The 24,430-nt window shown below is 35.2% G+C and overlaps 1 protein-coding gene and 2 non-coding genes across 4 annotated transcripts in view; 1 reads left to right on the forward strand and 2 right to left on the reverse strand.

Annotated features, from left to right (window-relative positions):
- Window positions 1-5,915: 5,915 nt before the first annotated feature.
- Vmat (Vesicular monoamine transporter) overlaps window positions 5,916-24,430 on the reverse strand; it is a 39,231-nt gene continuing 20,716 nt past the window's right edge. For both annotated transcript variants that reach the window (XM_071777723.1, XM_071777722.1), the window contains 9 exons: window positions 19,260-19,416; window positions 18,587-18,729; window positions 17,740-17,922; window positions 17,425-17,526; window positions 17,155-17,329; window positions 16,886-16,937; window positions 15,981-16,164; window positions 12,056-12,189; window positions 5,916-11,980 (listed from right to left, as the gene is read on the reverse strand). In XM_071777723.1, coding sequence (XP_071633824.1) covers window positions 11,912-11,980; window positions 12,056-12,189; window positions 15,981-16,164; window positions 16,886-16,937; window positions 17,155-17,329; window positions 17,425-17,526; window positions 17,740-17,922; window positions 18,587-18,729; window positions 19,260-19,416 — 1,199 coding nt within the window. In that variant the 3' untranslated portion in view covers window positions 5,916-11,911. The remainder of the gene's footprint in view (window positions 11,981-12,055; window positions 12,190-15,980; window positions 16,165-16,885; window positions 16,938-17,154; window positions 17,330-17,424; window positions 17,527-17,739; window positions 17,923-18,586; window positions 18,730-19,259; window positions 19,417-24,430) is intronic.
- Trnag-gcc (transfer RNA glycine (anticodon GCC)) lies at window positions 18,000-18,070 on the forward strand. Its single transcript has one exon. It is a non-coding gene; the product is annotated as a tRNA-Gly (tRNA).
- Window positions 18,398-18,468, reverse strand: Trnag-gcc (transfer RNA glycine (anticodon GCC)). Its single transcript has one exon. It is a non-coding gene; the product is annotated as a tRNA-Gly (tRNA).

A 24,430-nucleotide genomic window follows, 5' to 3' on the forward strand; every position in this document is an offset into this window, starting at 1 on the left:
AGAATCGTGCTCACTGGCGTAGGGATCGGTAGGAAGCTCCCTCACATAAGCCTCCGCCAGCTCCAGTATTTGCTGCGCTCGCTGTCGTTGTTCTTCGGCTACGGTGTTATTGTTCAATTTCCGTATCACCGCCTGTCGCCTCTCCTTGTTAACTTTAATTCACAAATCAGTATTGAATTCCGATGTACAAGGCTTTAATTTACAATTCAATATTAATTTGTGAATTGAAACTAAGGTAAATCATAATTACACAGTGTATTATTTTGTGTATATGGAACTTATTAAAACTGTATTGAAACATTCTCAAGATCAACTGCTTTTGTGTGTGTATATATATATACACACAAAATAATGTAAGATGAAAAGCAGTTGATCTTGAGAATGTTTCACACACTTTCTTTAATAGTAACTTTTTATCTTCCCCAGATTCTCTACTTTTTTTAATTTATTTGATATTTCGTAAAACTGATTGAGACACTTCTCAATTCGCTTTCTAGAGAAACAAACCTAGTCTCTATTGATAATTTTATAAAAACATTTTTTTTAACAGCTCTCTATAAATATTTTTGCTGCGTTTTCAACGGTCAACCGATTGCAAAACATTTTCTCGTGCATTACTTTTAGCTGTGTTAATTTATATTTTTTAGCTGCGAATAATAGCTCCGTGATCTTCTCTACCTTCTCCAATTTATGTTTTTAATTTTCACGCAATTCGTTCGATTTTCCGACATTTCGCTGTTAAGCATATATAGTCGAGAAGACGGTTAAACAAATTATGAAAGCGTTTCCGATAGATTTACGTTACTCCGATCGATATTAAATCAGTTTCCCCCCTTCCCCCGCCACGACATGCCTCGTACAACGTTCAAGCGCATAATCGATATCAGCAAGAACGAGATTACCTTTCTTGCGGAAGAGCCGCCGCGCCAACATTGAAAAATTAGTTTTCGCGAAACGTAACGAGCTCATAAAAACGTTAGAAAATTGTGTTGCCGAATTACAAAACGTGGCATTAGCGTATCCAGAAAATCCCATCGGGCATTCCGTCACACAATTGTTATAATGATTTCATGATTTGCCTTTGGAGATTACCATCGACATTCCTGTAGCGTATTTACTGCTAACCATTACTATTTTATGCGAAATCTCGACGGTATAATAAATAAAGTTACGTTGAATCGAGAGAACAAAATTCCGCGTATATTTTCATGTATAAATATACATACATATCGCTCTATAAGCGAATTTGCAACTTTTTAAGCGTTATTTGTGAACGCTAGGAAATGTATATAAAATTCTCCGAATACCTAATTTATCATCAACTTACCACCTGCTTTATCTACATCGTATAAAGCGCACACGTTAGCCTTATAATTGGCAAAACATATCGCATTCTCCATCTGCTCCGGCTTATCCCAAAAATAATTATAACGTATTTCTGTTTGTGCACGACTTTCATTTTAACGCTAAAGTTGATAGTTGTCTTCGACAGAATTAATATAACAAGTAGATATCTATCTGCTACGCTAAAAATGGGGCCTTCTCTATTATATAAATATATATAGGATCTATTATTACACACAATAACGTTAAAGTAATAATTCGTAATCGATAATTCGTAACCGTACCGTTATAATCTACCGGCACTGATAATCAGCCGGTATCGAAGGAGTTTGTCTCCTCATTCTCTGACTGTCGTACTCCGTTGGATGTATTTGGACATTTGTAATTTTCGTTTGCTTTGTGAATGTTTTGTTCTCTATTTTTTTTTCCTTTTGCAACAGAAACAAGAGTTCTAAAAGCTAAAATATGTATCATCTTAGACTATATTATGCATTTTAATATAACAGATATTAATTTTAATATTTTAATTATCGTTCTTTTTGGATCTCACGTCATTCATTCTGTATATCTCACTTGGTATCTGAGGTGAGATCAAATAATGTTTGCGATTTATTTCGCGGTTCGGTTCGTGGTTCGCGGTTTGCGATTCGGATTGTACTAATTTTTTTCCATCATTGATTTATTTATTGACTTATTCATCGGATTCTGTAACACAAAAATGAAAGATTCAAATTAAATAGACGCTCAAAATGACCAATGTTTCAAAAAATAAATTTTACACACGTCTAATTCGTCTTTTCATTAGATTTACTAATATAATTTACTTATTTCCCGGAAAAAAGCTTTACGAAAAAAACCTTTATGAGAATAAACTTTTATAAAATTTTAGACAAAATTTCGGTTTCTCAAATTATTTCTTACTTATCGGAGATAAATAGGCCCGAATAAATGGAAAAGAACTATTAATTTTTAAAATAAGAAATAACACTTACCCCAAGGTTGCTCCGCCGGGGCCCGATGCCTTTACCAGGCCTCCTCCTCCTCTCAGACCGTCTGGGTGGTCAGGCCCACCGCACAGGACACTCACGGAACCGCTGTCCAATATTTCGCAGTCGCTCGTTTTCGCTCGTTTCCTCTCCTTTGACCCAGTAGATTAAAAGGAGAGGAAACGAGCGAAAACGAGCGACTGCTCACGATTGCTAGGCTAGCGGAGTATCGGCTGAACGCACACAATCACTTACTCGCGCGTCAATCGTTCGATCGAATACCCGACAAATACGACAAATACGCGACACTACTCAACGCTACTGCCGGCTCGAGCGTCGTTGAGCGTTGGTTTATTCTTTAGGCTTGATTTAAGCTTTTTTGCCTTATCGCGTTGGTCTGCTTCTCGAACTGTACTCGGCTGAGTTTCGTCTGTCTCATCGTCGTCGTCTACTTCGACCTCTTCTTCTGGTACTGTCTTCATTGACGTTTTCTTTGTCGTAGTTCTTTGGTGTTCTTCCAAAAAGTCGAACACTGGTATAAAGGTCGATTTATCATCTTCGATTTTCCCGGTGTAGTGTATGACCATCTCTCTCTGGTCCGTTGGTGGTCTTTTGTCGATTACAGAGAAGATTACATCAACTATTGCAACCTCCTGACCTTTCGGGTTAAATAAAATGTTCCGCCTTGGCTGGAATACATTTTTCCTTTTTCTTTTTTCCTGCATCTTAATGAGTTCGAGAGCTTTCTCATGCGATTCCATCTCCTGTCTTATTAATTCAGTATGGGTAATTGGCAACGGAGATATCGCACGTACTCGCCTCTCTAGTTTTACGACTCGATCTTCCATCGCGTCGAGTAAGTGAGGATAATTCTTCTCTTCCTCGAGTTTTTGAATAACGAGTAGTAATATTACTATGCGTATCTGTTTGAAAAATCAGATACTTGTAAAGAAATTTTGATCTTTAAGTATATTTAAATTATGATCATGAAAATTAGAAAACTGTTTCTTAATTTAAATATGCTTAAAGATCAAAATTCTTTTACAGGTATATGAATTTTCAAATAGTTGAGCATAGTAATATTACAGCTCGATATTTTTATTTTTTAAATACTACTTTAATTTTCAACTTTGTATTTGAAATTGTATGTACGGTGTCTGCATAAAAACTTTCTATATTTTTATAATTTTTTAAATACATATTTTTTTAACAGTGATATTATGCTTAATTTCTGATGTTGTAGATGCGATTGATATGATCTTTTCTTAACATTACTAACATAAATGACAAAATAGAGTTTATAGGTACTAATTTTGGTAAAAACAAGCAATTTCTTGTAAATACTGTAATGTTGTATATTCTGAGTTAAAAGGTTCAAAGCCATTCTTTATAATATTTAAAAAAATATTCAAATCTGTAACATTTTTATAATATATATATATATATATATAATTATTTGCCGACAAACTGTGCCGTGTAGTATTACGCAGCCCTTATTATCCAGGTTGTAAAATGGATAATTGCTTGTGACCACTACGGGTTAAATCTTAATCAGAACACACTAAACATCTGATGAGGGTCTTACACACATGTAGCTACGTGTGGACCAACCTGGCATGAAAACCAATTTAATTTAATTTTGAGATTTTCGAGACCGCTTAAACGACCAGGTGGGACTCGAACCTGCTTCCTCGGCATTCCTAGCGGTTATAAGCTTGCAGCTTTACCTTTGTTGTGATCTACGTCTTGTTTTCGATTTACAATAAGCTTTTGTAAATCCTGTGATGAAAAGAAATCAGTTGTTTGCATTTTTTTTAACTTCAAAAAATGGTTGCTTTTTTTTGGTATTCTTAATAATGTCAATCCAGTGGGGGGTCCGGGGTGTTGACAGTTTCGTGCCGTTTGCGTTCCTTTTCTATTAATCGATAAATCCGTTTATAAATCCACTTTTATAAGTGGAAATTTAAAATCTCTGGGTTCGTAGTTAGAGGCGTCGTTCTCCGCGAAGTGGCTGCTAAAGTAGGACGACAATTTTTTTCACTTGTTTTTACCAACATTTTCGTCACTTGAATAACGTACGCGTGATACAACTCATTTAAGATTACATCGCGATGAGATAAAACGCTATGACGCTAGATGAATATGCAAATCTCAAACTGGAGACAAATATCCGCGGATAAATATGCGCGATGTCCGAAAACGCGGCCGTTGCTCTGGCTCCTCTCTCGTCTCTCGCTAACTGGAAAATTTGAAAATGTCGGCACGTCGACTTCTCATAGCTCGCGCGACATGACGCGCAATATATTTTCGAGCACGCTATCGCTGCGAATATATTCGCGATCATACCGTAATGCCTTCGAGGCACACGCGCGATCGCGAATCCAGCCACACGCGACATTACACGCGACTCTATTAATAGTTAATCGTACGTACGTATAATTTCCCGCAGAAGGAATTCATCCGCGCAATTCCTTGGGCCAGGGTATGTACACCTACGAATCGAACCGAATTTCACGCATCGCGGACACTCACAAACGTTACATATACACACACACAATTACACTTACCCGAGATTGGATTGACTTTCCGATTTCCGATACTAATTGATATAATAATTGACGTCCGTGAACTCAATGTTCTGCATGGCCTCGGGGAACGACTCGCATCGAAGAGATGTCTGTATCATGCGTTAGTCGCCGAATTTTTAACGTTAAAAATACAGCCTACACAACAGATATCTTAAATGCAACCGTTCTAACACATACGGCAAGAAACGGTTTAGGCATCTTGAGATGCTAAGAATATTAAACATTTGAAGTACTTGGTTGGGAGTTTTTTTGTAAAGTAGCCACTGCTAAAAGAAAACATTGTTGACACAAATTGTTTCCGCAATTCCAGTAATTTTTGTATTACTCCGTCCTTTTATTCTTGGTTGCCTTAGGACTTTTAGAGACCAAGGTTGTTAAATTGGTCATTAAATTCTGTGCGGTGCGTTGAGTGCGTTGTTAATTTAATTGTTAGAATGTATAATACTTTGGTCTCGTTTTCTTAAGACGCCGGTAACTGTCCAATCTTGTATTTAAATCTCTTTGCACATAATTGAGCTTTTACAAATGATTGACAAAAAGGAATCAAATATATAAGTTTAAATCAAGTATATTATTTTCCTTGTAAGTCTGAAAATATTTTTAGCGTAAATTTACCCTCCATTTATGTGAAAATTTAAAATATAAAAGGGCGCATAGAGGGGCAATTACACCCTATATTATTTATGATATAAATATTAAATTAATTAATATTTTTTGTTTTCTTTTGCAACAGAAACAAGAGTTCTAAAAGCTGATGCATGATTTCTATTATAGTATAAATTGTTGTCAGTTCCGCATATTTTCTTTTTGCTTCTTCGGAGATGTCAGGAATAATATGAACAAGAGTGGGAACGGCTTCCAAATTTAATATAGGCAATTTTTCATATTCACTCAATGGCGTGCGGTGAAAAGATTGATTGCTAAATACTTCATTAGGCCAATCCACAAAATTTAATTAGCGAAGCCGTTAATTGTTGGGGAAAAAAAACAGTTTAGAGATTATTTAGCTCATTTATTCGATACAGCGTATTTTCTCATGTACACATAAACACGTTAGACACATATATGTCAGAATAAACACTAAATAGTTTACAACGAGTGCATTACTGCTCTCCATCGTGAATATTTGCACTTATCGTTAATTCGTATAGATCCATCAATGATATATGTATGTATCTCGTAACCGTATTTATTCCGCAACCCTTCTTAACGTTTATATAGAAGTCGTTTGCATTTTCATAATACCGTACTCGCACAAGCGTTGACGATTCAAATACAATCTCGCAGCGAAATCTGGCGATTTTCGGGGCCGGCCGTTTGGTTACCTTTACCTTTACCTAAACTTAATCACGTAAAAATATACAAACAAGCGCGGTTCTCATGCCTCTTCGTCCGTTAATCCGTCCAGCCTGCCTTTCGCTCGAGGAAGGTTCTCAGTCGTACACTAATATTTCTTTCCTAGCGATTTTAACCGCGCATGATACAACGACACTTAAAAAATAAGGGGTACGCTTTAAGGGTGACTCATTAATAAATCTTTTCTTTTTTTCTTTTGTCTTGATTATTACGCAGGCATGAAAATCGGACCCATACACCAGCTTGTTAGATATCTACGATATAACGGTACGACGTTAAATAGGTACCTTACAGACTGTGACTTTACGACAAACTTTACTGCTGCCGAAAAACTATAGTATAACGATAATACATAGACAAGCGTCGTCCAATACCTTCCTAACGGAGAGAGAAATTTGTTATTGAGATCGAGATTCCAGAACCGGTGCGAATCCATTTCGATTTCGTTATTTAACAATGTATTATTATCGTCGATCGATATTCGCTAACGTCGTTTGCCATTTTCCTATATAACGAGACAACGATTGATCGAGCCTTCGTATCGAATGCGGGGGAAGGTTTTGCACTTTATTATTATTTTTTTTCACATTGCTTATTGTCTGTTCACAATAGCAGCCGCCAACGAATAATTCGCTTTCGTTTTTTTTCTTCTTTTCTTTTCTCTTAATACACCCAATGCGGAAGCATCGTGGACGATGGCATTATACGAATAACGCACGGCGATACTTGCAGTTTTTGATTGAACGTTTATGAAATTTGAACGCATCTTTATGCGATATTTTTTCTCCTTTCGTCATCCGTGCATTCTTATTAGTTACTCCTCGCAAAAAATAGATGGATTAAGGGAAATTGATACAAATTTTACTGAATTAAAAAATTTTGCGTTTCCGGAATTAGAATCAACTTAAACTGATTAGAACATTTACATATTTATTTTTAATTAATTATTTATATCGTTTATGCTTCACTATGTTTTGTATAGTCAAATATTATTTCTCTAATCTCTTCTGTGTAAAATTGTAAAATAAGACTGGAACGACACTATAAGTAAAAGTAAGAAGATAACGCTAAAGAATAAAAAGAAATTTGCTTTGCAATGTATAATTAAGTATAATTAATAAGTAAATTAAGAACAATAAAAGGAAATGACAAACATTTTTTCTACCCATTCCTGAATTAAAGAATTGGAAAGTTATAATTATATAGGTACGAAATAAAATCCTATCAATATTCTTCAATCTATCTATTCTTTGCGAAATCTCTCGGCATGAGGATTGGTAGCCACGACTACGAATTTCGTCGCGTCTTTCGCGATGGCCAATTACGACACGTTTGTCAGGTAATGGTTGTGTGCGACTGGTATCGTATACGTTATTTTTCATTTACCGCAAGCACGTGTCGCGTGACCGAGGAAGCGCAATACGCGCGGCACGCGCGTCTCCTTACGATTTGCTTCGATTAACACAGTCACGTTGATTCGGTTGATTGCATCTGCAATTCGTACAATAAAGCCTCGGCCGATGACGGCCGAGTCGGGATATGGACTGGCTAGTTACATGAGAGACTTACACAAATAATATAATCGTAATAATAATCGTCAATCGTATTTTCTCCAAGAAGAAACGACTCCTATGCAGCTCGCTACTTCCTCGACGTATAACTCGCGCATTCAAGGATGCTGTTTCTTTCTGAAGCGGGTGGATGAATTTTATTGAAAGCATAATCAGTTGTAGCGACTTAATTCCTTCCGTTGGAGTTAGTGGTGTGTTGCAACAATTGCAATACTAATAAAGCAATTGCGATCATTTTTAACGATTCAAAATTATGCATTGTAATGTTCATTAAGATGATCTGAAAATTCGTTTATTAAATTATATTTTAAATAGAATTGTTCAGAAGAATTGAGTAATTTATTTCTCGATTGAATGAATGTATTAAAGCTAACAATAATTATTATGATAAGTAAAAGTGTGGACTTGAAAACTGTGTAATTTTGTTTTTAGTTTTGTCTATTGAACGTATGACAAAGCTTTCGTATTAATTTAATCTATTTCTCTTTTTTTATTGAGTAATGTTTGCCAAAATAATATTTAACAGATGATTGTATGTTCCAGCTATCTTAATTTTGATCAAATCTTTATTTGTCTTTATTATGAATGAGGAATACCACTACATTTGTGATTTAATTTACTGAATTATCGATGCATCTAAGCCTAAAGAAAATAATATATATCACTAGGTTGTTGATATGTTATCTCTGTATCAGCAAATCATTGCTGTATTAATTGCAAATTAACACATGTAGTTCGAATATATACAATTATCCACTGAATTCCAACGCAAGAGATTAATGGTGTACGATCACAATCGTAATAATATGTAGATTTATATTTGGTATGCCCAAATTTTGATAAAAAACGCAGAGTATTAGACTTCAGTTTCTGATAAAATTCGAATCACGCTCCGTCTGCAACTTTATCACTTTAAACAATACTTGTTGAATAAATTTTACACCACACGTGAACAAATAATTTTCTCGTGCTTACATCTATAAATTTAATTGTTTAAATGATAACCGAATGCGTGTCTCTCTCTCTATTAGACGCGTACACACGTATACATACATATACACACACAGAGACATTGCGAACGAGAGTAAATCTAAAATAAGGGTCCACCGAAATTACAGGAAATCGGCGTTACAACGTCCTTTAAGGTATCTCAGCGGCGACAACGTTCAACGTTAATTAGTTTCGCTATATTTACATTTAAGGATATAATACAATAGCTCGAGATCACTGTAGTAACATCGAATCGCGATAATAGAGGATGCTATTGCTCATCATTATTATCTACTATTATTATTAAAGTAGAGAAGAATAGTAATAACAACAGTCGCGTCAAAATACATGGCGAGACGACATATTTATAATCTGGATAAAAGTAATTGGAATATAATTATAAAGTATAATAGAATATAATCGAGAACCAAGGAGGAAAGAGATTTAGATTTAATCTGAATTCATGCGCGTGCACGGCTCGAAAAATCGTCACATTTTCGTTTCGCACATTTTTTTTTAATTATTTCTACATTTCTTTGTTTTTCACTCATTTCTTGCAGTTTGCTCATGCGCCTTCTCATATAGATTTCCATAGACATTTTTAAATATATGTATGTCGACGAGGCGAGCGTTGGCAAAGATTCGCGAATTGAATTGACTCGCGTTTCGTACCGGGAGTAGGCGCGCGAAATCTCACGCACCTTGTGTATTTCGGAATCCGCAGTGGAAATCTGTAGTCGAATACCGTAATAATCACGTGCGATCGTTCGTCTCGGATGTGCGTTTCTTACGGGCCCCGCTTTATTCGTCTTCGTTTAACTACACGAGCAAGATTCGGCACGAAACACCCAACGAAGAAATGTGCCATCATGGCGTTAATAAGGACTCTAAAGTTTCAGTTAATTATATCCCTAGATTTCTATAATATTATGCTTTCGCAGCTTAAGCAATACGCTCGCAATTAGAGATGGTAATGACTCCAGGCATTAAGCAAAACGCACTATATTCTAATCACGTACATCTTTTTACTTTTTATTTTTGTTATGGCTATATCGAGAACTGTATCACTGCCTCGGCAAAAATCTCGGATCTAGTAGCTTAGGATCTCAACAAGTATATGCTTTTCTCATATATACGTCGTACACGAATGGCAACGAGACGCCGATGCGTAATAAATACACGACAATTTTTTTTTAAGTTTACACAGAGATTACACCATGTATATAGAGTGTAGACACGTATAGATTTCGTATATAGATATACGTCGTTTTCACGTATGGATAACATTCGCTAAGCTACTTTCTATATTGCTTCTACGAACGTGTTCTATTTTCGCGGAGCCCAGTCGGCAGATCACGAGAATTACCGTCTATTCAGATCGTGGAACAAATAAATCATCGCAGCTAGAGTTTCCCGCGGCGAATCCTCATAAAGTTTATCATGTAATTCGCAAATCCTGCGAACGCTTCGTGCCTCGTCTCTACTCTACTTTATTCTATTCTACTCTCTTTCTCTCACTCTCACTCTCACTATCACTTTCACTCTCACTTTCACTCTCACTCTCACTCTCACTCTCATTTTCTCTCTCTCTCGATCTCTATTTTTCTGGTATAAGTTTAAATATTATTCTCTATCCCAACAAATCCCGCAATATTCTCTATACATTCTTTCGTGCATGCGTTTGAAAATCGTGATCGGTGAAAAACGGAAAATAATCTCGAAGAATTTACCGAGAAACGCTGGGATTTGCGACAAGCTCGAACGTTCTCTGTCTTTTTCTCTTTCATGTTCTATTCCCTTTCGTTTCACCAACGGCGATGAGATCAGCGAGTTTCGGTAAGCCGTAAGCGCCAGGACATTCTGTGTAAAATGTCGCCTCGTTCTCGCGACGAAAATATAAGTACAAGCTCTAATCATTGCCGTATCGCAATTATGAAGAACTCTTTAAAACACCCGATCGTCCTTATCGCCGGTTTTCCTGCAGCCATTCAGGAAAACCAAATCGGGCGGTTCTTCTCGGCGTAGGGACTGAATTCCTTTGTGCAATTTTTTACCCCGAAGAACACCCTGGAAGCATCGACATACCGATCACGCCATATCGATTATCATATCCTGTCCCGTCCCGTTTACACGTGCTATTCTATCTCGATCGATTGTAACCGTTAATTACGGTATCTTCCGATTCGCACTTAGTAGAGTCATGCCATTTTTCCATACACTTATCTTTACAATGGATATTGTATATAATATGCATCCTGAATTTAAGCCTTCACATTTAAGAGTAACTTTTGCATCGTGTGCCTGCTCGTTTCTCATGTGTTATATATATATATATCATGAAACACGTCTAACGAACATATATATCTCTTGCTATCATGCTACGGTATAACGAGCTATTTTTTTGTTTTTTTTTCCTCCGCGACTTTTGCGTTGCTTTAGGCTTTAGTCTACCGTTACTCGTCTGTTACATACGATATGTGTGTAACAATAATATCGATGATGCAGAATATACAGAAAGACATTTCACAACGTGTTCACTCTCGTAACGCTACTTCTATTCATAAATATGCGAGAATGCGAGATCTCCCGAGTTCTCTTAGACATTTAATACTTTTATAGATACCAAGTGTGTGTTGTGCGACTTCTATCTTGAACGATCGTTCGTTTCTTTCTCTTCAAAATTGTCGACTGTCTATTAGGAAAACTTCACTTGGTTACTAATAATTTTTACATTTAAACGTTAGTTTGCCAAATGTTTTATCAAGTGCATGTCAACAGTTGTGCTTTTATTGTCGATATTTGTATCTTCTTATTTTTTTATTAAAACAAGAGAACATGAATATTTTGACAGTACTAAGTAGAAAGCGTGAAACTAAGGAGGAAGAAAATGTTATTGTCTTGTCAGTCGGTGAAAATTATTACGGAAATTAAGGTACACATAAAAATTCAAACGTAATAATACAAAGGCAATCTCTACTTTTTAATGATACATTATAAATTATGGAAAAGAAAGAAAAGAAAATATGTGTCTTGAGTGAAATAACTGATCATATCGAAAATGCTTAAAATTATTGTTTCACTGGTCCTCTTCCTCGTTCTGGTAGGTGACATAACGCACGGACGATTTCTCGCCAATTATTAACGACTGCAATTGGACACGACTCAGAATTAGCGAGAAGTTCTTTAAAGAAAATTTAAGAAGTCTAGTACATAATTTTACCTTTTTCTCTTCTTTGGTTGGCGGCGCCCTTAGGAAATACATGAGAGGTGCGTAAGCGAAGTTTAACAAAGCTATGCCGAAAAGCATCCATTCGAAACCAATGCTGTTGACCAAAGTTCCGCTCAACGCTGGACCTGCGGAAATAAAGAATATTTTATTGCTTATAGAACAAATCTTTATCTCATATATTTATTATATTTTACAGTTTTATCCTACTATATGAGATGTGTAACATCTCTAAGCGATACCAACGGCCTTATTAGTCAAATATATGCACTATATATGCACTATATAGTGCATATAATGCTCCATATATGCACTAAAAATATCGTAGCGATTTCTAGTATCGTGGACACAACAAAGCTTAAGATCTCACGTGAATTATAGATCATCTAGTGAGTTCTAATATTGCGAATAGTTAATACTTGCACGCACATATACATAATACATACACACACGCATATACACATCCATCTATAAATTGCATTTGTCTACAAGTATTTCTCCATTCCTTCAAAAATTATGGACACATGACATGACATCATGCATCGTTAGTCTTCCGATATCGATTGAAGTGAATTCGGTGTCAAGTATTTGAAGGTTGTTTTCAAAAAACTTGATCTGTTTTATTGCCTTTTTTGTTAGACAGTATTTATTATTTTCTATATAATTTTTTAATTTGGTTAAAGATATTCGTCGTGGGCATTTCCTGTATTTGAATATGTATTTTTCAATTAGCTTTATTATATCGTGTGCCTCTTCTTTTAGTTCCAATATGTGGTATATAAGATACGTTTAGCTGCGATATAATATATAAAAAAAATGCAACTATTCCTAATAGAATCAAAATTATTATTTGTGTTATTGGAGGAAATTTTTGTACAATAGCTGTTAATATGTCTGTCAAAATAATAATAAAAAAAAAACATTATAGTGTTTAATATAAAATAAAGACATGGAAAAATAATATAAAGACTTTTTACCTTTAACAAAAATGGCCGCTTGAGTGGCCGCGATCGGTGCTGGCTGCAGGGTGCCAATGATCGATGTTAATGCAATAAAGATTTTTAGAAACATTTTTGCGAGTTGCGACTTCTACCGCACGCGACATATTGTAAATGCTCGATTTCTTGAATTTAGTTCTTGATTTCTTGAATTTAGTTCTTGATTTCTTGAATTTAATATGTCAATCAGAGAGTCGAATTTCAATTTGGTTCCGGTGATATGGTTAAAAAAAACTTCAAATAATTGTTCCAGTTTTAGTTTCGGTTTCTTGGTAAAGAAAACAGAATCCTTTAAAATTACGGTCTCTTTTGGTTATAGTCATTCGCGCGGAGGAGAGAGGTTTAAAATTTAAATACTATTTTTATGTAATTAGAAAATTTTTACAACACATCTTTGCCATCGTGAAAAGTGTTATGAATATATTTATTTATTATTTATTATGTATATATATATAGGGGGATCGAAATCGTGCAACAGGCCCGCTCTCTGGGCTCACTAAGCCTCAGCATGTAACACCGGTCGCCGTCGGGGAATTTCGCCATAACGATGTCAGTCTCAGCTGGTTAGGGTCAGCCTTTACTTTCTCGATGACGCCACCTGCAGCTACGACATCTTCTTTTTCCGGTTCTTTCTGTATATATTTTTCTTTAATCCATTCTTTTGCCATGATGATCGTAATATCCAACAGTTCCCTCGATGTCCAATGGGCTACTGCCAGGCCCGCTCTATATATATATATATATATATATATATATATATATATATATGGACCCACAGGGCCGCCTGGACGTTTCCGGGTTAGAGCCGGTGGTGTCCTGCCGCCGGACGTAAAGGTCGGCGGTTGCATTGGGGGAGCATTCTGTGCCCTGTCTTCTCGTGAGCAGCGGGGAACCGCGATTGAGCTTTTTTGCTCGGCCGGATTGAGTTGAGTTTTTTAATGGCATTGATCTCTTTAAATGTGCATAAGGACCTTAATGATATGGTCGAAATTAATTTAATGGAAAGTAATCTGTTTTCTATAATAACATTCATATCTTTGTCAAGATATTCTATGGAAAATCCATGTTTTTCAAGGTTGTTTTCAAAAAACTTGATCTGCTTTATTTCTTTTTTTGTTAGACAGTATTCATTGTCTTGTATAGAATTTTTTAATTTGGTTGAAGATATTCGTCGTGGGCATTTCCTGTCTTCAAATATAAATTTGTTGATTAGTTTCCTTAAATGACGTGCGCCCTCTCGTAAAATCACTTATATTTGTATTAAGAGATTCTATCGAAGAACGCGATCTTTTTTCAAACAGTTCGATCTGTTTTGAACCTCAATATAGTCGGCCTCTAGTCGACGGAAAGTCGACTTCTTTTGTTGGTAACATTGCCGTAGTTGCTTATATTCCTGGTTATGTTGTGCCTCATGCTGCAGCAATTGTTGGTATTGAGTCAGTTGTTCTTTCTTCAGCCGTTGCAGCATTATAAACATCTCAGATTGCTGGTTACCTGACACCGGAAGTACTTGCTCTCCTTGCGTTGAAGGCGTAGGCAGTTGATAGCTTCTTCGGTTCCGGCTTAGCTCCTGGAGGAGTGGGGGGCAAAGAACTGTTCATTGGTCCTGGTACCCTCTTTTGTTTTGGTGGAAATTTCTTCCGCGCTTTGTGCTTTCCTTGGACCTTCAGTTTTTGTTGGAAGTGGCTCTTGGTCTCCAAGTTCTGCAGCTTCTTCTTACTTCAGCATCTTTATTCTGTGCTTTGCGTCGAGCTCCGCTCAATGCTACCAGATAAATGAAAAATTTGGGGTACGCGCGCATTTATTTCGTTTCACGAATATATACAACCAGAAATTTTTTATATTTCTAGAAGTGGAGAGGTAATAAGTCGTTAATACCGACATAGGTCCTTTAAAGCGACATCATCTTATTTCTAGAAAACTAAACACTGCACTTTATTAATGCTGATAAAAACATGATCTGCTTAGGCAATTAAAAACGTAAAAACCCATACTTCATACATTTATGGATTTTTCTATATAAAATTTGCTAGAAACGAATTTTTTAAAAGCAATTAAAACTAAAATTTACACGAATTTCTTTTGCTGATTGTATTAGTTTAAACAATAGTGAATATGTTATTGATAATATTAGATCATTTTACATGTTGAATTATTGCACTGTAGGCAATAATTCGATGAGTCGCGTAGCCATTTCACAATGCACTTCTTTCCGAACAGATGCCCACAACGTAAGGAACACAGACTGTGTTCGCCCATGTTGGTCCACGGTTCTAAACAGATTGGGCATTTATTCTCGTCATAATCCGCCATAGTTCACACTTGTTGACTTTAAAACTCTTGAAAAAGACTTTTGGTAAGACTTCCGTGAAGCCGAATTCGAAGCTGCGGTAATGCCGTCGCGCGCAAAGCTCTCCTTTTCGTCACTGCGAATTCCGCGATTGTGTAATGTCTAATTAAAAGCAAAAATCACGGATATGTCAAAATCACTTTATATACGGAATAGTGCCGTGCCGATTGTCACCGAGGACAGACGTTCAAAAACTATTTATATTTTTCTCTTTTTTATTTTTTTCATAATGCAGTTTTAAATATAATATCGGGGTGTAACAAACTGGCACTGCATACTTCAGTTTTACTTTTAATTCCGTGAACAGTTTTTTTATCATACCTTTAAACGGCGATAAATTTCAGTTACGTTTTCAGCACTTAAAAATTTAATCACTGCGTGTTGTTTGAAGGTTTGAACTTTGTTGATATATTCTTATCACATAACGCTAAATTAAACGTACCAATTCGGCGTTTTATCTCAAATTATCGGATTTTTTATAATTTTTGATAACTTTCATTAGTGAGCGTTTGTCATGTAAAGGAAAGTAAAATGTGAGAGACATACGCGGAAGTTAGTCATGTACATGTACCTATAGCAAAGCCGAGGCAGAACGCCACATCGCCGATGGCGTAAACGCTTCCGTAAACAGCGCTATGCCTTATGTCAACCAGATATCCCAGCTCGGGCATCATTGAACTGTCCACCATTCCGATCGCGAATCCCAATCCCGCGTTCGGTACGATCAAGTGATCGATACTTCTTGCTAACGGAATCTGCGAAACAAATGAAAATAAATTAGATTAGGAACAGCCACGGAATACTACTGTCCTGATCGACGCTCTCACCGACGATAGGCGGGCATATACTTAATTGATTTGTTATCAGTAATTGTTTACAAATTTTATAAAATAATGAAACTCTATCACTACAGGTAGCTATAGACTTAGGTTTTTCATCATCGAGTTTAACTTTCCATTTTATGAAGTTAAAATAAAAATTCTTGATCTGATAGTGAAGTAGTCTGGCCAGTTCGACCAGGAGGTCGGAATTATTTATTGTAGTTTATTTTATGTCATTCGCAAAAAGTATGTGACAATATAACTCATATATTCGGAATTGCTATATATGTATAAGCGTGAACAAATATGCTAGACTACGGTTTTCCAACCAATTTTCATACATTTTCTGATGTAGTGAAATATTTTAAGAGCTTTAATTACACGAGCTTATTTTAACGCGGTCCAATTAACGTGGTTACTGATTCTCGAGTCTTTAACAAATCTTTCAATTTGAATGACTTACAAATGTATACATTTGTAAGTCATTTAAATATATAAATATTTTTATCACTGTATTATTGCATTACGATTCACATGTAATTTCAATCGAGTCGTCGACGAAATTCCGTCGTTTTATGTCATATAACGTAGACACAAGTGACGTTAAATGGCAGTTGTTTCGCTCTCTCGGTGGTAAGGATGTAAGCATACTTACACACATCAAGCAGATACCAATGACGACGAGTCCTATCAGGGAAGCTAGCCATCTGTAACAAGCGCATATCGAGATAAAAACGTTAGGCCGTCTTGCAAAAGATATTTTCGCCCGAACAGAGACTCGAGCCCTGGACCCTCAGATTAAAAGTCAGTCTGATGAGTGAGTGATGCTCTGAGCTATCCGGACGACATATAGCTTGAAATTTGGCGATTTCGCCATTATTAGAATATTTTTGTATTTGAGGCAAGATACCCGGCCGGACTGACCTGCCCATTTTGTGCCCGAGCGGCCCGAAAAGATTCGTCCCAATCAAGTAACTGATGCTCGCCGGTAAAAACGTCGCTCCTTGTTTCCAGCGGCTTGCGCCCATCGTATCCATCATCCAGATAGGTAGGCTCGGTTCCAGCATAGCGATGCCCATATTTGCGAACGTTATCGCGCCTGGAATACCGGTAACCCTTATATATGGTATCCCCATATCTTTTACTTGAAGCGTGAAACGTGGTATCTTATATAACTATATAGATTTCCCGTACCAGCTGCTAAAATGATGTAAGGATCGGTGATAAGGGACTTCAACGACGGTGGTTCCGCTTCCGTGTACACAACCGACGGTTGAAGCATCAAAAGCTGCAATACTTGAGTTTTTCAAAAAATTATTAATTATTATGAAACATGAGCATTAAGAGAAATTTTTATTTTTGAATGCGATAATATAAGATTATAAGCGAATGTGGGGTATAATATCACGCATATCAGAAAATATTTCTAAACTGTAAATAAAAATATAAATTAAGCATAATTTGTCAATTACGCGTGATAAGTGGTTTTTATTACACATTTATACTCACGTCCATCGCCAAGGGCTAACGCGGAAAGGATTAAAAACGGGGCGGATTTTCCTACAAATTCGTACATTACTCCGCCGAATGGAGGGCCAATAAGGACGCCAAGGGCCAGACCGCCTAGCGCGATACCCATCGCGTTACCGCGTTCTTTGTCGTCCTGATATCTCTCCGCTAACATACCCATACCTGTCGGAGAATCGTATATGGGAAAGTATTACAATCACGTACTACGTCATTGGAGAAAGAGCTCCTACGTCGCAACAGCATCGGTGGTTCAGTGGTAGAATGCTCGCCTGCCACGCGGGCGGCCCGGGTTCGATTCCCGGCCGATGCAATCTTTTTGAATTTTATTTTGTTAATTATTTACGTAACTCAATTCAGTTGCGCTGTCATTGCAACTTTAATTTTAATTTTTTATGCAACGAGATTTAAATGCTTGATAAAAAAAAAATTAGAACCTTTTGTGCGATTTTTTTTGAATTTTATTTTGTTAATTATTTACGTAATTCAATTAAGTTGCACTGTCATTGCAACTTTAATTTTAATTTTTTATGCAACGAGATTTAAATGCTTAATAAAAAAAAATTAGAACTTTTTGTGCGGTTTTTTTTTTTGAAAAATTTTGCCGAAACTAGAAACGCTAGAGCAAAATATATTTTCTTGCATCGGCCGGGAATCGAACCCGGGCCGCCCGCGTGGCAGGCGAGCATTCTACCACTGAACCACCGATGCTTGTGTAGAAATGGGAGAAAATAGCCTTGACGAGTGTGGAAACTCTTTCTATGTTATTTAATAAGATTGCCATTTGTGAACACCAAGTTAATGCGGGTTAATAGAGACAAGCTTTTACCAGAAACACTAGAGCACGATGAACCGATACCCTGAAGAGCTCGCGCTAGGAAAAGTATACCGTAGCTTCGTCCGAAAGCAAAAATCAGCGTAGATAGGAACATGATAATGAATCCGGTAAACATAGGTATGCTGTATCCGATTCTAAAAACAAATAACAGATTTAAAAATTCAACCAAGCTTGCGTTCGTTTGTTCCCATTGGGAGCTATTGGAAAAATAAAATATATAATATATAATACACGTAACATGTATTATAAGATTTTTTATTTTTTCACTAGCTCCCAATGTGAATAAACGAAACGCAGACTAAATGTTACATCGGTACTTTATTGACATTAGATTAAGGAGAAAGATTTCCCATTTTCCGATTAAATTCTATTTTAACACGTTATTTTTATTATAAATAATATTTTAAAATTATTGATCTGATAGAGAGGTGAAAAGAGAGAAAGAGATTGTTTTAAAAAGAGATTGGAAAATTTTTTTCTAAATAGAAAAAATTTTTTTATATTAATAGTGACTATATATATCTTGACGGATAAAAATTGTTTTTAAAGCGTTTTGTTCTCGGTTTGATGCAACAGAAGCATAACAAACCTCTCTCGTATTAATCTAATATTTAATATGTTCCGAACAAAAGACAGTCAAATTTTGGGTAAGTGCAAAACTTACTTGTGGGTCAATGGCCCAACTATCGGGTTAGCCAACAATTGAACAAAAGCTTTGGAAGCGAACATCATTCCTACTGCTACGGTCTCTTCTAGTAATTCTCGATGTCTCTGCTCTTTTTCCTTCGTGTCCGGCGATGTGAGATTGGCTGCGGTAATTTCTAAAAATGGAAAATAAATCAGTGAAGCGTTTGTCCTATTGAGCGTATCGAAAGATTTTGTAACTGAACAAGAAGGTCTTTGGTTTTCTCTTCTTCGTCTCTAAAAGTGTTCCTATCCCTTTCTAAAATGTGATATTATTTTCTGGATTGTTTAAGTTTAACATGCTCTAACTTCTTCAAGGGCACATATGAGTTTAATTCTTTTTAAAATTTTAATATTGCTAACAAAGGAAAAGCAACAGTCATTACAATAATATTCTTAATTTTCACCAAATAATATTTCCAATTTTTTCATTATTTTTTATTTTATTTAATTGCTATGGATTTAAAATATAAAATATAATTAAACAAAAAATGTTATCTTTGTATGTCAAAAGTTGTTATCTCTCATCTCTTTTTCGTGCTCAAGTTTATTTTTACATATATTTTTGTCGCACGTGCACGAGGAAGTGCACGGCCTTTTTAGTTTCTGGCAACTGCAGCTATTGCACCTGCCAGACTCGCACCTGCAAATAAATTTTTTCTAACTTTAAAAAATTTCTGAAGAAGTTAATCTTTTCCACGAATTATCTTATTTTTTTTACGATGGAACACATGCAAATCAAAGTGTTTCATTTAATACACTTTTGTAGTTACTTTTTAGACGTTTAGGAACGTATTCAATATAAAATTATGTGTTAACACATAAAGCGTTTTCAAGCGTTACACACAAAATATAAAACACTAAAATTGAGTTAAAATAAAACACTTATTAATCGAAAAAGCGTTTAAAGTAACAAATGCTTAATCCACTTATAGAAAATACACTTTAAAAAGCGTTTAATTTAACTAGATTTAATTTATCCAAGAAACCGCTCTTGATTAATTAATGGAATAAACTTTGTATTTCTAATTTTGAAATCAGAAAGAGGGTGCGGAAATATTAAATTATTGACATTAACGGAAGAGAGAGATGACTTCAATCTAAAAGGATTGTAAGCATCGCGGGCCCTCGTTACCATATGGTAGAAAACTGAGCTCAGTATAATTCCTTCTCGTTAATTTTCTTATGGTTGCAACCCGCGTGGATAATCATTTATCTTTTCTGTAAATAGCTTAAAATTACATTGTCGAGATAGATTACCAAAAGAGAAACGTGATTCCGATATTCACGTGAATACTGCGTTATACTTGCGTCTATTGTGGTTCAATCCCGTTCATGGGATTGATCGATCTCGATTTCGATCCCCTCTACTACGATTTTTCGCTTTGGGACCTATCGTGATTATTTTCGCCTAGTTTTCCTTTTACGCTAGCTACGCTAAATTTTTCTGATCTCGACGCTTCGCCGACACATTTGAACTACCCTTTTTTATGACGCGTTTTTTGTCAATCGTGCGCGTACTTATTCCTTCGGCGTTACGAATGCGCGTTCTTATTTTGGCGTTCGTTGTACTAAACGTTTTGCGCGTACTTGTCGATTATTTAATTTTTTATCGCGTTACGCTTTGTATCTACCAGACTCGTAATCTGAGGAACCAGGTTCGAGTCCACTAGAGTCATGGAATGTTTTTTCGAAAGCTGCGCCTCTCCGTGCAAGATTGAGGCCCTTGTGCGGAGAAAACTGGGCTCCGTCTTTCGGAAAGAGACGTTAAGCCGTTGGTCCAAAGGGTTAAAGTGAGAGGAGAAGGATAGTATTGGTAATAGATTGCGATTTAATTTAAACAACATTGACTTTTCATCGCCATGAATTACTTTTCCACATGTTCTACAAATAGCTACGTTGCTATAAACGTCGACAAAATAGTCCCACAAATTTATCATATTTATCTGCAATCTATTGTTAGATTCAGTAAAGATTATTTTGGTGGCGATCATAGCGCAGAAAGATGTGCGCTGCTCTAACGAGCCGAAAAAATCGTCTGTTTTTATTTGATCGCCACCTCTCGGAAGGGTTAATGACAACCCACCGAAAGTGTAATATCCATTTTTAGAGCGTATCTATTACAATTGCGCCATAATTCTGACACAAAGATTTTAATTTTTCTGATACTGACATTGGGATCACTACTGTCACGCGTATATTAAGTTTTTTTTCCAAAATATGATAACAACTGTACAAAACTGCCGCACGAGGCAGTAATCATATATTTATTTTTATAGTGTTTAATTTTTGGAGAGTATAGGTATAATACTCCCCGTGTATGTTACATTTTTTTCACTTTTTACATAAATTTTATCAAAACCACTTTTGTTTAAGTTTATCCGTTTTAGGTCTACCTTTGGAAATTCCGTAGGTCTCGTTCGTATTTGCCCTAATGCATTTTTTAATTTTTTAATTGACATTTCATATTTCAAAGAAAGAATTTAAGTCGACCTGACTGGCCAAATTTATTAATTACAAAAACGATGTTTCGACCATTATTCCGTATCGTTGCATCTTCACTGTATCACCGTGTATTTTTTAATGAAAAACTATTTCTTTTTCTATAGCGTTTTTCACTGTGTAGCACTTTTGACTTATTGTTAGACCAATTAAAATCGTGCCCATTTGAAAGTCGGTGTCTGCTTACTACTGATTGGCTATTCTTGTGTTTTTTAATATCTAAACGAAGTTTATTAACACGCGTCTTTAAGTGTCTCTTGGTTTGTTCTATAAAATAGGCATTGCAATCGTTGCAACTAATTTTATACACAATTTCAGTCTTCCTAATGTTATCAAGCACATTGTTTTTTTTTTTATAATAAAATCGAGTTTTTTCAGAACAGTGTAAAGGACGTTGAAATTAATGCCTCACAAAATACGACAAATATTCTCGCTAAGGCCCTTGACGTAAGGGATTTTAAAGTATTTTTTAATATCGTGGAAATTATCGGTAGCATTATTAGTATCGAATTTCATATTTTATTGTTTCATATGGGGTGTGTGAAGTTGGCACCCCTACTTTAAAATTCGATAGTTCTGATTAGAGCTTCTTTTCGAAAAGTATACGTTTATAAAAAGATTTTCGGCGATTAACAGGTAATTAAAAAATGGAGTGCTAACTTCACACTCAACTTTAAGACCGAATAGTTCTCAGTAGCTCATCTGAAAAATTTTGACGACTAGAGTTCCTGATAAAAATATTTGATTTTTTCAAAAAACAAAAAAAAATGAAAATCTGATTTTAAGCCAGAATTAACTGGATCGTTTTCGATCATGGATATTCCTTTCAGAATTCTAAGAGTTCTACTAAAAAATGGAATTCTTATCAGAACGTCTAGAACTTTTAAAATAATTTTTATGCGGACTTAGTCGAATTTTACGCGTTGCATCCTCGAAGTCGAATATCTTAACTAACCATTAAGAAGTTAATATATTATGTCTTGCTCAACATTTAGAAATTAAGTTAAAAGTACCAATACCCGGACATGTACTTATATCTGGACACCTTTATTATTTATAAGTATAACGCGAATTAAAATCGAAGATAAAAATATTTTTTTTTGTAATTTGAAACTTTAGTTATAGTATCCAAACGTTTATTTCCATAAATTTATATTTTTTAAAAGGTATCCAGACATAGATACGTGTCCAGGCATATTGGTACATTTACCTAGTCTTAAGTGCCCGGGTATTAGTACCTTTATACCTTAATTGGATTTGAAAATTAAATAATTTTCCTCCACACGGGCCGAAATAATTAATAAATATTTTTTTTCTATTATATGCAAAATAAAGATAAACTTTACATTCTACAAATTTAGATATTGTATTAGAGACATCATGATTAAATGTCTAATACAAAATCTAAATTTGTTTGAATTTTTATTAAAGAATTCGATAATTTGTATACGACAATTAAAATTAAATCCATATAATTAATTGCATCTTTAAGCTTATCGGTTAAATGAGTTTTGATAAATGATAGCATTTATCTTTTGTTTTTACTAAATCTAGAATCTATTGATATCTACAGTATATGATGATGAATAGTTCACAAAAGAGTACTTTTTAATGAAAAGTAGATTACAGCGGATATACTGAATAGTCTGAGCTTGTAAAAATATAGTTTTGTTAATGATACCACGTAAATGTAATTTTCAAAAAAGGCAAAAAAAGGCGCCAAGTACACATTTATAATACATACATTAATGATACGCGAGATTCACTTACGTGTACAAGCTAAACGTCTATTGTTTTCTATTTTGTATACATTGAGTATAATTATGTATTTTTATTTTGATATTTAAAGGCGCACATTATGTCATCGGTTGAAGTTCGGCCGAAACAGTCGTTTATTATAAGTTTTAATACGATATCGTAACACGCGATTTGGCGTGAAAACGTGAGTTTTCGTTACCGCAGAGAGAGAGAGAGAGAGAAAAAGAGAAAAATCTCGAGATTCACCGTGTACATGGATTTTTACGTAAATTTAACATTGTAATGACTTAACGTATTTTTATTTTTCGATATCCTCTTTCTATATTTGTAAAGAGTGTACAGAAAATGGTGCACGGAAAGAACGGTTTTGCTGAAGTATCAAAAAATTTAGCTAGATACAGATCTGAAAATAATTTTGTTGCATCATCAAAATAATTATGTAAAATAATCAAACTGATTACTAAAATATCGAAATTTTTACAGCATTATCATCATACTTCAGCGACTTACTATAATTATTTTAATGGTGCAAAAAAATTATTTTTAAACAGAAAACCGTTCTTTCCGTATGTGTAGATTAAGGGCGTGGATTTCCATGATGCGTGAATAAGAAACTCTGCAAGTCTCTGGCTTTCGTTTGCGCTTCACAAAACCGAATTTTGTATCCGTAGTATTTAAGAATTTAGCTAGATACAGATCTGAAAATAATATTGTTGGAATATAATTTTGTTGGTTGATCAAAATAATTATGTAGAACTTAAACTGGTCGCTAAAATGTCAAATTTTTTTTACAGAATCGTTATTTCAGCGACTTACTATAATTATTTTAATGGTGTAACAAAATTATTTTCAGATCTGTATATTTAGCTAAATTTTTAGATACTTCAGCAA

This window comes from Temnothorax longispinosus, chromosome 5 (assembly GCF_030848805.1).
Source record: "Temnothorax longispinosus isolate EJ_2023e chromosome 5, Tlon_JGU_v1, whole genome shotgun sequence".
Classification (NCBI taxonomy): Eukaryota; Metazoa; Arthropoda; class Insecta; order Hymenoptera; family Formicidae; genus Temnothorax; species Temnothorax longispinosus.